At 32.2% G+C, this 14311-nt stretch overlaps 2 protein-coding genes across 7 annotated transcripts; one reads left to right on the plus strand and one right to left on the minus strand.

The window, feature by feature from the left end:
- Positions 1–165: 165 nt before the first annotated feature.
- On the plus strand, positions 166–8717 carry Dctn1-p150 (dynactin subunit 1). 6 transcript variants are annotated; one of them, XM_076310750.1, is made up of 14 exons: positions 166–637; positions 749–906; positions 1027–1053; positions 1216–1275; positions 2391–2535; positions 2951–3013; positions 3951–4088; positions 4160–4297; positions 4401–4640; positions 4733–4984; positions 5057–5173; positions 5391–7430; positions 7536–7697; positions 7775–8717. In XM_076310750.1, exons 1-14 carry the CDS (start codon positions 470–472, stop codon positions 7988–7990), a joined length of 3924 nt encoding a protein of 1307 aa, XP_076166865.1. In that variant the 5' UTR covers positions 166–469; the 3' UTR covers positions 7991–8717. The 6 variants fall into 6 exon arrangements, with proteins under 6 accessions (XP_076166865.1, XP_076166866.1, XP_076166867.1 ...); XM_076310751.1 differs by lacking the exon at positions 1216–1275 and having other exon boundaries at positions 167–637; positions 7775–8715; XM_076310752.1 differs by lacking the exon at positions 2951–3013 and having other exon boundaries at positions 167–637; positions 7775–8714.
- On the minus strand, positions 8661–13689 carry LOC143146441 (casein kinase I). The gene is made up of 7 exons (XM_076310761.1): positions 13481–13689; positions 13250–13369; positions 11942–12051; positions 11539–11761; positions 11143–11436; positions 10799–11060; positions 8661–10557 (listed from the first exon to the last, which is right to left on the minus strand). The coding sequence occupies exons 1-6, from the start codon at positions 13499–13501 to the stop codon at positions 10815–10817; spliced, it is 1014 nt and encodes a 337-aa protein (XP_076166876.1). The 5' UTR covers positions 13502–13689; the 3' UTR covers positions 8661–10557; positions 10799–10814.
- Between the last annotated feature and the right edge of the window lie 622 nt (positions 13690–14311).

Raw genomic sequence — 14311 nt, forward strand, 5'->3', positions numbered from 1 at the left:
GCCCGAATATACAGACAAGACATAGAATAGACGGTTCATCTTACTGAAGATGGCGTCACACGATCTGAAATACCGACTCGTAAAATATCAGTAGTTTTAGAGCGACATCTTCGTTTGAGAACGATGATTCGAAGAACTATATTTAACTGAAGTTGAGAACACATCTTGTCTATGTTTTAAAGTCCTCCGAATTGTGTGATAGTTCTTTCATTCATTTCATTGGGTGTTAGGTTTATTCCATATTTCGTTTGTTCCAATACAGTAATGCAATATCGTGGAATGTTTGCTGCCAGTTTCTAATTTTAGCTGTATTGTATAAAATTGATTGCGAAGTAAAAGGAATGTGTGAAATTAAAGAAAATGTTTAAGAAAAGCGTACTAGTATAGATGAATCGATGAGCGACTAGTATAGATAAATCGATGAGCGTACTTGTGAAAAACCCGCACATAATAATTCACTGCAGTTACAATGTCGTATAAAGTCGGACAACGCGTCGAGGTTCCTGGCAAAGACTGTCAAGGAGTAATTGCTTACATAGGTCATCCAAGTTTTGCTTCGGGAAAATGGATTGGAGTTATACTCGATGAACCAAAAGGAAAGAACAATGGCACTATCAAGGGTCAATCATATTTTAAAGTATGTTTTTTTGAATATCACTTTGAATTGTTACTTTTGGTTATGCTCTGTATAGTATGTAACGATTGTCTAGTGTCATCTTTTATATATTTAATGTTTTTATTACACTAGTGTGCTGAAAATCATGGAATGTTTGTACGACAGTCACAGCTCATTTTATTGGATGAAGCAGGTAACAGAGCAGAACCTGTTAGTCCATCTTCAGCAGGCAGTAGTGCTACAACCCCAGATGAGGCCAGCGTTGCAAGGGCTAGAAGCCGTTTGAATAGGTATGTCTCATGTTTGTTGTTAACAATGGACCTACTGTTGTATTTTATTTACTAAAGTATTTTTAGCATTATATATGAAATTATGATTAACTGTTGATATAAATTTCATGCTACTGTTAGTACACATCGAAGGAATGAACCCACTGCGTAAGTTTCTATATATTTTTTTTTTTCATCATTGTCAAGATATTCAATGTAACAAGTGAAACGATTTTCTTATATCAGCAATAATTATTTAAAAGAAAGAATAGGTATAATTGAACAAGTATAATTAATAGATTCTTAAAATTCATATGCTGGTCATAAAAGAGTACGGAGAAAAACATCTCCTGCGCATGTTACCCGGCAGCAATCTGACAAGCTTTCTGGGTAAGACTTTGTGTACATCGATCATTGAAAAGTATCCGTCTCAATATCTTGTTTAAATGCTTTTATGTGTGCAAATAGCAAATAGCAAATAATCATGATTGCTTGTCATAACTTGTAATAGTTTTATATAACGTTGCAAAGCCATGAATTTTCTTTATTGTAGATCTGTAATTATATTGGAATTTTAATAATGTGTAAAGTGTTGTAAAAACGCACTAAGAACATAAAACATTTACAAACATTCATAATTGAACCCAAGGAACATGAATAAAGATAATAATACTGTAAGGAGTTGCAATCAGCCTGGTATTCCTTTCTATTTTTAGAGTAATGTTACAGTAGTTCATATATGTGTATTGCAATACATTTTTTTTAATAGAACTATAACGTTAAATAATGTAAAAAGTAAATTATGTATCTAGTGATACAGTAGAACGTCGATTATCCGAAACAATAGGGAGATAAAATATTTCTATTGAATAGGTCTTTTAATAATCACTTCAAAGGAGCAAAAATAGAATTAAAGAAATAATTTTTCATTTAAAACAGTAATATTTTCTTGAAATAAAGGGCCTGAAATAGAAGTAATGTATGTAGAAAGACCTTCTTTAGTTAGGTTCCCTCCTGAATTAATGCAGTACTTTCCAAGGAAGAACACTTATTTTCTGCAGAATATAGATACTTCTATTTTGTAGTAGTCACTTGTGTTAATTTACTGACTTTTCTTCCATGTTTTAAAGTAGAAGTTTATTTCTATTTATCAATCATACATTCAGAATACTATTAACAACCTGAAATAAATATTTGAAGGGTATTCTATTCCAAAACTATCTTACTCTATAGGCTTTATTGTTTATGTATGAATAATAATTTATTCCTCTGGATAATCAGTTGCTTCAATAATTGATATTTTGGTTAACCGACGTTTGACTATGTTGTTTAAGTTGTATTATAATTTAATACTGTTTTATTGGTTTCTATACTCCGTGTAATTTATGTGCAAGAATATGTAACTTTAATGATACTAATACAAAATATTATATTGTATTAGTTTTGATATTGTGAATGCTCAAGTTGCTTCTATAAACAAGTTATTGAAACTATAATCTTTGCAGCTCACGACTATCTTTGGCTGGTAGTAGAACACTTTTAAGTGCTCCAAGTACAGAAAGTTTATCTGGATCACAACATGAACGCAAAGATGGAGGGGAGTCACTTATACCAGCACCAACTTCTACAAAAAGAGCTTCATTTATTGAGGTATTGTTTCTTTGTTTGAAAACGTCTTTTTCTCACAGTGACAAATATAATAAGTTGATGTACCATTTATTTATATAAACACAGTCAATGGATTATTCTGGGGATTGAACAAGGCATGAATATATGGTATAATATTTTCAGTGAAATATTATGATACATTTAAACGTGATATTATCTTTGAATCTATGGACTATTCAAAGTTTAGATGTTTGCTACTATCATATCTAGAGAATCTTATTCTGTGACATGGTAATAAATGTAACAAATGCCTCTCAGTGCATATACTTCATTGCTAAAGAGATTCTTGGAAATATTTAGCAGAATAATGAAACAATAAACTATAAAGTTTGAGAACAAGTTAGATGATTCCATTAGCACAGAATGATTCATATGGGAATGCACGTACGTGTTTCAGAAGTCCCCTAGCACGAGCTCGCCTCCCGGCAAAAAGCCAAAGGCCCAAGATGATCACAATAATGTAATTAATACTCATTAATTGTAATATCTAAATTTTTCTCATCTGACCTTAAACTTTCTCATACTAGTTGTTTGTTGATCATAAGCATTGTAACACGTGACTTCATAACAACTAGCATCATTGCACTTTAATGGGTTTACCTGTTTTTACCGGATTATGGAAATGATATACCCTCCACCATATTCACTGTTACATTAAGCATCTGCTTTGTTAATTCAGTTCTGTGATGCTTTGATACCCTACAACTTTTAAGAGGAAGGGGTATTCAGAGATGTAGTTGTTTTTTTTAACAATTAGATGCTGAATTCCCCTTATAGCCGTATTATCGAGGCGATAATATCCTTTTTTTTATGAATAAGCACTTAACAACATTGTGGTATAAAGGTATACTACTACTTAAACCTCTCCTTTTTTTTTTTAATCTCTTATCAAGAATTAGATATCCCTGATATAAATGCAATTAATACTTATAAATGATTAGGATATGATAGTTGACTTAGTTGATATTGTGCCTACTGCAAATTCCAATATCATATAACACAAATCAACTCATTGACTGAATTTCCTACACCTGTTAGAACTAATAGAGTATTCGGTATAGTTTGTTGGTGTCTTTTATTACAATTAATCTCATTAATCACTTTAAAATAGACTAATTCTATTGAATGTACATACAAAAACAACATTCTTCTGAAACATAATGTTTTTGTACAGGAAGCATGGGGTGTTTTTTTTATTACCGCAAATAAAATATTTTATGTTCATTTGTACTACTCATAAATTGTTCAGTTGAAATAAAACATTTTAAGGTACACCAACAATGCAGAAGATCTTGAAGAAGCTCTTTTGCAATAAGCACTTTTTTTAATGCGATAATAAAAGAAACACCCAGTTTATGTTGGACCATGGTTTCATTTCTTGTTTGTTTGCAATTTAGACAGGTTTTGTAGAGACTTTGAAACCTCAGTTTGTGCCTGGCCAAGTAATGGCAGGTTCTGCAGCAGCTGCAAATGTAATAGAAGAAAAACTGTCACATTTGCAACTTCAACAAGAGAATGAAAATTTAAAATCTCAGGTAAACCATTTGAAAAATATTTATTTTTTAGATTACATTTTTCTTTCAACGCATCGTGCATATATTCATAGGTTCGTGATCTTACTGACAAAGTAGAAACTTTGCGCGTGAAGAGACTACAAGATAAGGAACGAATGAAAGACTTTGAAAAAACGAAGCTTCAACTCGAACAACTCCTGGAATTCAAAGCGAAAGTTATGAAGAGTCAAGTAATTAGAATTTAGAATTAATTTTATAGATATTTTTTAAATTGAAGTTATGTATTTTCTACCAATTAAACAATTTGTATACTTATTTATTTTATGACCTAAGGCTAGTCTTCAAAGAGATCTTCAACGAGCACGTCAAGACGCAAGGGATGCACAAATAGCCCGAGAACAGTTTCAAGAAGAAATGGCAGATCTTGCAGAAACTGTAGAAATGGCTACATTAGATAAAGAGATGGCTGAAGAGAAAGCTGAAACATTACAAATTGAATTAGAACAACTCAAAGGAAAATTAGAAGAACAAACATTAGATTTAGAAATATTACAGACAGAAATGTCTGAAAGGGTAGAATACTTTTTATTTCATATTTAGACATGATTTTAATTATAATTTATCATTTTGCGGTAATGAGTATCCGTATGTAACGATTATTCTAGGCTGCTGGAGGGGGCTCGCCTACTGAAGCTTCAAGTTACGAGATAAAACAATTAGAACAACAAAACAATCGATTACGAGAAACTCTCGTTAGGATGCGAGATTTTTCCGCCCATGAGAAACATGAATTTCAAAAACTTCAGAAGGATTTAGACCAAAAGAAGTCAGAAATATTAGAGTTAGGACGAACTAAAGAGAAATTGTCAGCACGAGTAGAAGAAATGGAACACCAACTAGCAGACTTGCAAGAACAAGTGAGAAATACCAATAATCTTAAACCATTCATTTTTACTTGATATCAGTACAAAACTTATCTCGTTAAATAGGTCGATATCGCATTAGGTGCTGAAGAAATGGTTGAAGTACTTGGTGAAAAAAAGATGACGTTAGAAGAGAAGATCGCGGAACTGGAAGAAGCTGTATCAGATTTGGAAGCTTTACAGGTAATGTCCGTAGGAATGGCAATGATGCATCGATGTCTTTTGTCAATTTTCGTCACCGTCTTCGGCCAATAGTGACAATATGGGTGATGATATGGAAGCTGGTAGACTGTAAACTAGAGTGGAGATATAAACACTCTTTAATCTTTTTCTCATTCACGGACAATATACCATTTGTAACGATCTATGAATGATCGTTACTAAACCAACCTTTTTTTAGGATATGTCTGATCAACTTGCTGAATCATCAAAGGAATTAGAATTAGAATTGCGTGAAGAATTAGACCTAGCTCTAGGAGCAGCTCGTGATGCTTATCGACATCGGGACGCAGCTTTGGAAACATTGACAGATCGTGAACTTACAATTGCTAAATTTCGCGAGCTCACTCATCAGTTGCAAGAACAGTGTTTGCAATTACAGCAACGTGTACAATCAACAGAAACTTCTAAATTTAAAATGGGAGGTGCGGAACAACAATTAGCAGAAATTTTAGACTTCCAAAAGACTTTCGCTGAAACGCGTGCACAAACAAAAGCAGTTGATCTTGAGTTACGGCGTTTAGAAGCTGAAGAAGCCCGAAATCATGTAGCCTATTTACTATCCTTTATGCCTCCCGCATTTTTAGTTCGTGGTGGAGATCACGATGCTATTTTGACGCTTCTCCTAATACCAAGAATAATACAGAAGACAGAAATACTTATATCGCAAGTACGAGATAAGTATAGATCATTGGACAAGATCGACAGAGTAGCTGTAGTAAAAGGTCATTCAGTAGCACAGTATACCTTCAGATCACATCTCTGTTCATACATGTATGCATTGCAAACGTTTCTTGGTTGTTTCGAATCATCCTTAAGCGTCTGTACTCCTGAAATGTTACTTAAAGCTGGAGCAGCTTATCCGGAAATGGCTGCGCAGGAAAAATCTTTGGATTCTTTATTAGAGTTGACCAAAAGAGACCAATTGGATGAAAATCTGCCAATGGATACTATTGAAAAATGTTGTGGATACTTTTGTACCATGTTTTCCGTATTGTTTGGAGAATCTATCAACCAAGCTCGCTTGGTAGTTAATGGTACAAGAATGTTGGATAGTTCTTGTAACGCTATTACAACTTGTGCTGCAGCGATTAAAACGTTAATTCAGGGAGATGGTGGTGACATAGGTCTTCTTTGTCAACATGCGGAAACAACATGTGAAGTGATACAACAGCACTTAAAATCAGCTAGAAGACGAGTACTGACCGACCATGCTACTGCATTACATTCGGCGAAATCTAATTTAGGGTTGGATAAGGATTGCAGCGAACAAGTGTTTGCATGTTATCAGCATGCAGTAAAGATTGTAAAAACATTCCAAACACTGTTGAAGAGTGCTGTACAAGCAATTATAACGAATGGTGATTTAGATACTGGGCTCGGTACAGATAAATTAAAAGAAATGGCTTCTATAGCGTGTGAAAAGGTTTATGATACTGAAGATATAGGACCTGTAGCCACAATTAAGGGAAGCTTGATGACTATTCAACAGTTAGCAGCCAATTTAGCACAAAAAATGGCTGAATGTGAGAATGAATTGGCGATAAGTGGACACTTGTCGCAACAACAGGAACAAAACACAGATAATGAATCCTTAATGCCTATTAAGCTAAGAGCACAAGCAGCAAGAAAGAAAGCTGAAGAAATCAAGGTTCTTAGTAGAAAATTGGAAGCTAGAGATAGCGATATACTTGAAACAAGATTAGCTCTTAGAGAAAAACAAAATGAATTGTGTGAAATGATCTTACGAAAGGATGTCGTAGAAAAGAAGCTTGCAACACAGCAACACGAGCATGAATTAAATGTAGAAAAGTTGAAGAGAAAATTGGAAGAAGCTCAAAATCAACTAAAACGAAAAGAAAAAGAATTTGAAGAGACGATGGACCATCTTCAAACAGATATTGACAGTTTGGAAAATGAGAGGGGTCAACTGAAAGAAAAATTAAAATCTGTTGGAAAGAAGACGATATTGTCTGGCGTAGATAATATGGCTGGAAACGCTACAACAGCATCGAGTACTCAGTCGATGGATAATAAATTCTTAATGCAAGAAATAACTGCCCTCAAGGAAGCTTTGAACAATGAAAATCAAGAGAAGAAGAAATTAATGACTGATACATTGCTTAAAAAATTAGAAAGTTTGGATCCAATAACAGTTACATCTAAATCAGTTGATGTAAAAATACAAAAACTGAGAGAGAAGACTAATGATCTTACCAGAGTGAGTTACAAAATGTTTTACACATATCGCTTGTTGATATAATTAATATAAATTGTCTGAAGAATATTTTTTAAATGTATAACCAAAATCTGTTTTGATGTTCAGGATATCAAACACCTTATGACATTCCCCACTGTTCCTGATTTAAGACGTAAGAGACCATTAGATTTGGAAGGGCCAACACTAGAAAAAGCAATGCCAGTTTATCAACTGCTACAACGTCAGATAATTATGAGAGAATTAAAAGAACGAGTTGATCATTTAGTGGTAAGTCGTTAATTATTAAAGAAACATATAATGGTTATATATCTAATTCAAAATAAAACATTTGTTATTATTCTTAGGGTGAAGTTCGCGAGGAAATTGTAAAGAGAACGGCAGGAGGAATGGCTGAAGCCAATTTCGCAGTATTTCCAAATCGTGAAATGGCAGCTGCGATGCAGGAAAGTAAATTGTTTGCCGCGGAAGTTACAATTCCTCATAATGGTCCGGAGCAAGTTTTCTCTATTAATGTAGGAACGCAGGAACTTCGGAAAATTCACACTTTACTGTGTTATTAACCCTTAATTTCTAGCTCTTAAGTTTCATACTATGTGTTCAGTCTGGCAGAATATGCTACCACAACAACCGAATGTTGTAATTTTTGTTTCATGTTTGCTTTTGCACGGGCTGTGGTAGACGAACCATATTCTGTTGTATTTGTATACACTTTGTCTATTTTGTATATAAAGAACAAATTCTCATGACTTCGATCCGAAGAAAGGTATAGATTAAATCTAGCGGTAACTTAACTTTGAAGCGTGCGAGTTTTATTTATTTCTGATTATTATATTTCTTATGATTTATTTCTGGTAATTTATTACCTTATAAATTCGAATGTTATTATTACTAACAATTTAAACGATAAAGTTCAACGTCTTTGTGGTTCCTGTGTATATCTTTTCAAAATTTTCAAATATACGACTTAAAAATATTTACATAAATATCTTTTACATATCCCACGTGTTGAGAAAATCGCAACATAGAAACTGCACGTTCTCGAGAGCACTTATATCGTCCACTTTGAACAATGTATTACTACCATTCTGGGTAACGATTATTGCGTATTGCCATCAAAACTAACACTTAATGAAATAGAGGCTATAATACAATGTTTCAGTTTTTATTTATAGCGATTAAAGGAGCAATAAACTGTTGATGTATCTTTCATTATTTATGAAATAACGTATGCCTTAATTACTGTCACAATTTTATTATACATACACACATGCATATATGTATACACACATATAAAACGTTATCTGTATATATACATATACACATACCAGATAGTAATAAGTGCATATATCATTAATTATTCATTAACTTAGTCGTTCATTCATTCTCGCTGCATGGTAATACACACTTTTACTCATTCATTTTGTGTTTTTCGTTTCCCTCTTTTGTAATATTATAATAATAATAATAATAATAATAATAATAATAATAATAATAATAATAATAATTAACCATACATTCACTCAAAGATATTCAATGATTAATAGGTTGTTCAATAAGTTTTGTCGTTCGATAAAACTTATTGAACAACCTAATATATCTCTTTCCCTTGATCACTGTCCAAAAACTTCATCAAACAAATTGTCCGTTCAAAATACAATAGTAGACGTAAGATCCAGTCGTATTTATCCTTGTATTGTAAATCGCACTAAGGCTAACATGAACAGATTGATTAATATGAACGAAAACTTTCAGTGACAGAAACAAATCTTCTCGAACTCCTTCCTAATCGGTGTATGTAACGTGACTTTGCGTAAGAGGACTCATTATACATAATAATCGACTGATTGATCGATTACGGATCTCTAAGTCACGCGTTATAAACATCGAAGCAATAGCACGGGAAATACCACTGCACTGCCATTAAAACTATACGGAAGAAGTCCTTTGGCTGAATTTGGATGCAGGATTACTTTTTAATCAAAATAATGACTTATTTATGTATTAAATTTTTTCACAATTTTACTTATTCGACTAAAAGGTAAGCCTATAATCCATCTCCAGTACAAAACAAGTTTGCTTAATTTTGTTTAATATGATCGACTAAATATACCCACAGAAAGAAAGAGAGTAATGAAAGCAATGAAATTTATCAAGACAAAAACAACAGTAATTTGTTCATTTTTTGATTGATACAATATATCTAAAAATTAAATTGCTGCCTTAATATTAACATATTTTAACATTATTATTTGTCAGTATTTACTTGATATACTGCCACTTACTCGTATGTACGCAGGTATACGTCTATGTGTTACGTTATGTATATATATTTATATAAAAAAAAATGTTATCAAGGTCAATAATATGAAAGGAAAATCTTTGATATTGTTGACATGGTAGCTTATGTAAGAAAAATATTAACATTTCTCTCAAAGTTTCACACGTTATATTTATACTGTATTGTACTGAGAATAAAACAAATATCAGGAAGCAACAAACTGTACCTATCTCTCAGTACATTTATTTATATAATTTCTTTCATACACTCACATAATCATTTACTCATTTTCACATAGTTTTTTTTTCTATTTGCAGAATAGATATAAAATTTCAGATAATGTTCTTAATCAATTATCCCGAATGTTTAAGAATGGTCAAAACGTTCTCTCTTTCTTTCTATGAAAATTATATGTCGAATTTTCGATTAAATCACACGTTACACCGTTATGTGTACTCTCTTACAAAGGTCTTCGGGGCATCAAAACCTTTATTTCAATTATTATCAATGATGAATTAAATAGGTAATAACAAAATAAGAACAAGCCACCTCTGGCTGATCTCACTTGGATTTTAAGCCCAAAGAGGTGGATCAACCAAAACTCTAAGCACTGACAATACACTGAAGCATTCGTTGATCAGTGAATTCAGAATTGTGTATCTGTGGCATTGTCCTTTACTACGTATTATACGCTTGTAATCGCAAAACTCCTCCTTTGTGTAAACTTAGAGGGTTGATTGATTTGACTCTTTGCATGGTATTCGTACAAAGTCGTGTACCTGATTTTGAACACTAGCGACTGCAAATAGGATTGATGCAACGACAAGTGATTATAGTCTTAACGTGTTCCTGAAACAAACAGTAAATCATACATTATAAGAATAGACAATTAAATGATACAAATATCACTATGAAAGCAAATATTAATACTTATGTTGCTTTTTCCTATTAATTTTATTAAAATAATGACAATTATGTAATTGTTATGTAATGTTTTATATAGTTATTCACGAAAAAGTCTGAGTCATTATATACATTAAAACAGCAGTTGAAACATATATAATATCATTTGGAACATAGAAATGAACACCTGATTGAGAGTTGGTCTAAGGTGGTGGCTGACATTGGGCTTGTGCTTGCGCCTGCGCACTGAGAACGGCTGCACATGCAAGTGATTCCCGGTTAGGTGCTTTTTGTTTTAACATCGTCCAATCAAATGTGTAGTCATATTGATGATTTAACGTACGGAAAAGTATACGGAAAAGTTGTCGAAGATACATATAATCTGGACTTTCTTCGAAACGTAAACCTCGTGTATAATTTAAATACATGGCGAATTCGGCAGGAAATCCCTACATATAAAAAATTGTTTAATTTTAATATTGTATCTTGTCTGTGACAGAAAATGCTACAACATGCAAACGTAGAACATACCTTACATAAAACTTCTACAGGCGTGGACATCTTTTTTTCACTTATTTTTTCATACTTCTGCTTTTTAGTAGCAGCTTTAAGTCCTTGCCAGGGCAAGGATCCTCGATTGAAATACATGAGCACATAACCAAGTGATTCCATATCATCACGACGGCTCTGTTCTATTCCAAGGTGTGCATTGATTGAAGCATACCTTGCTGTGCCTGTCAAATTTTTGTCTTCTCGATACATTATATGAAGTCTTGTACGACTATCTCTGTACTTTTTAGCTAATCCAAAATCAATAAGAAACAGCTGAAATTTAACAAATTATTAACATTTTACTTTGCACTAAAAATTCATAAACAAAATAAAAATAAACACTGGTTAAAGTTAAAAAGGAAAAAAAAATGATACCTTATTACAGTGGCGACCAATGCCCATTAAAAAGTTGTCTGGTTTGATATCTCTGTGAATAAAATGTTTGCAATGAACATATTCGATCCTACCAATCATTTGGTCTGCCAACATTAAGACCGTTTTAATTGTAAACCTTCTTGAACAAAAAGTGAAAAGGTCTTCAAGAGATGGACCAAGAAGATCCATAACAAGGACATTATATTCACGTTCTTGTCCATACCTATATTGAACAACAAAACAATAGATTTCTACAAAATTCATATAATACTAGAAAAAACAAAACCATTCTGAAGTTAAATTTTAATTTAGATTTTTAAATTTATTTTGTATTAAATATTAGTATTTGTAACTTATAAAATGTAACTCTTATGAATGAAAACAAAAAATAAGTAATAATTACCAACGTATATGAGGTATCCCTACACCGCCATGTAAAATTTTGTATAATTTTGATTCGTACAGGAGCTGTGGATGTCGAGCACGTATGCTTTCCAATTTGACACCAACTTCCTAAAATAATACATAATATGTATGATTTAATTTATTATAGAATCAGCTTAATATAACTACATAGAATGTATTCAAAATTGTCTAATTTTTACTTACTATACTTTATACATTATTTTATCTACATAAAATTATTTACAAGTAAAATTAATTTATTAAAATTTTAATTTCTTTCTATTCAGAGATTGTAAATAAATGATTTTCATTTAATTTTTAAACATTGGTACGTATCAAAGAAAGTTAATTGTTTTAACAATTATGATATATGTGCAAAAGAAAAATGTAACATTTCATCCATTATGTTTTTAATATCATAATGCTTTTAATGTTTGAAACTTGCATATATATAACTTACCTATACATGTATTTTGTTCAAAATAAAAACATATTGTTCACAATATGACACTAAGCAATTTATTATTTTTGTTTTATATTACTATGGCAATTTATTGTTGTTATTTTAATAATCTGTTTCATACTATTTTATCTTTAGAATTACACAATATAAATTATGGTATATATGAAAGTATGAAATATAACAATGGGATAATGTAAAACCTTTGTGTCAAATAATAAGATCAATATTCTATAAGGTTATATCTTAATCAGAAACATGTTGAACAGAAGTTGAAGTAGTACAAATGCATTGTAGAAACTTCTGATATAAACAACAATTATAGACAACTGTTATTTGCAACAAAAAAGTTTTAACTGTATAAATTTATATTTCTGATGATCATTTGAAGAATACATATTTCAATTACAAACACTGATCTGTGTTTATTTCGTGTAAATAATATTTACAACAATATTATTTTTTGTATACAGAGGTTAATGAAATTGCAATAAGCTCAATAAACATTAATACATAGGATAGATTTTACGTGTGAACGTATAAAATAATCGTCGAATTTAGCATAACAACCAAGTAAACACCACTTTAATGAAACGAATAGATCCTGCTTGTTAGATTTTCCAGAAAAAATAACGGATAGTTCGTGCAATCAACAACACAATATCGTGGAAAACATACTATTTCATAGAAAGTTTAATAGCGGTATTAGAAAAATACTTCTTTGCAGTACACATTTGACAAAATGCTCGTTAAAAAGGGGGTTTCCAAGAAACGAAAAGAAACGAGGAAATACAAAAAGGAAGGCGTGCTGGCACAGGTCATCTCCCACGAAACGGTACTCCTTACCTCGCCATTAGAGATATTGATACCAAGGTATATGTCGCCGAAGGATCCTGAGCCGATCTTCCTCATCAGCCTATATTTGCCACCCACGACAAAGTCATTCTTTGCTACTGCCATCGCCAACTGCAACGACATATTACTCTTGGCTTCCCAATTTCTGTCCTCCCTTCGCTAGAACCGACGGCGGACCTCTGCGACTTAGCTCACGTCGGAATCAAACCTGATTTAACGTACTGAGGGTTCCCGATAGGACATAAAGCCAATTATTGGCAAACACAACGATGTTGAGCCTTCTCGGAGCCGTATTGATGGTGGATTTACTCTGCGTTAAAAAATATGTTCAGGAAACCGTGGCCAAAAAGTCACACTCTCTGCCTGGCACAACAAAACCCCACTAACACGCCGACATTTTCCCTTTCGCTAGAGGCACGAGAGCAACTGACGTTGCGGAAACGATGCGTCACGGTAAGCGTCGTTCAAATTAGAGTCCTTATCGACGGGCCGTTACTAATTAACCACTATATTTTTTTATCAAACCCACTAAAAGTCGTTTATTTTAATAATCGAGATAAATTTAATCCAGTTGAAACATAGACTTAGAATTGCTGTAAAATTTAATTCCATTGAAGTGACTCACTTGGATTTTCAGTACTAGATTTTCTTCAGGACCGTATCAATATTCGTTAAAGTTTGTTCAACGAACAATATTTCTTACAGTGATGTTTATAAATAGTAAAATATGTTATTAAAATTGAATTTTCTGTCTTGGTTAGTTTTTAGAAGGTGATTTTCGATATCGTAAGTTGAAATCGGGCATTTTAAAATTAAATGAAAGAATAGAAAAATACAGAGCATGTGCAGGATTTTTCTAGCCGTTTTTTTTTTATACTTTGCTTGAAATTGATAGAGACCGAGAGTGAAAATATTACAATTTAAAAAGTTTTAATTTTTCTCACACTTGGTATTAAAATATTAATTGTCAATTGTACTAAATTTCTGAATTTTAAATTTTGTTCTCCACGAAACTACTAGTACGGCAATTAAAAATTAAAATATTCAGATTTC

Source organism: Ptiloglossa arizonensis, chromosome 4 (genome assembly GCF_051014685.1).
Source record: "Ptiloglossa arizonensis isolate GNS036 chromosome 4, iyPtiAriz1_principal, whole genome shotgun sequence".
NCBI lineage: Eukaryota > Metazoa > Arthropoda > Insecta > Hymenoptera > Colletidae > Ptiloglossa > Ptiloglossa arizonensis.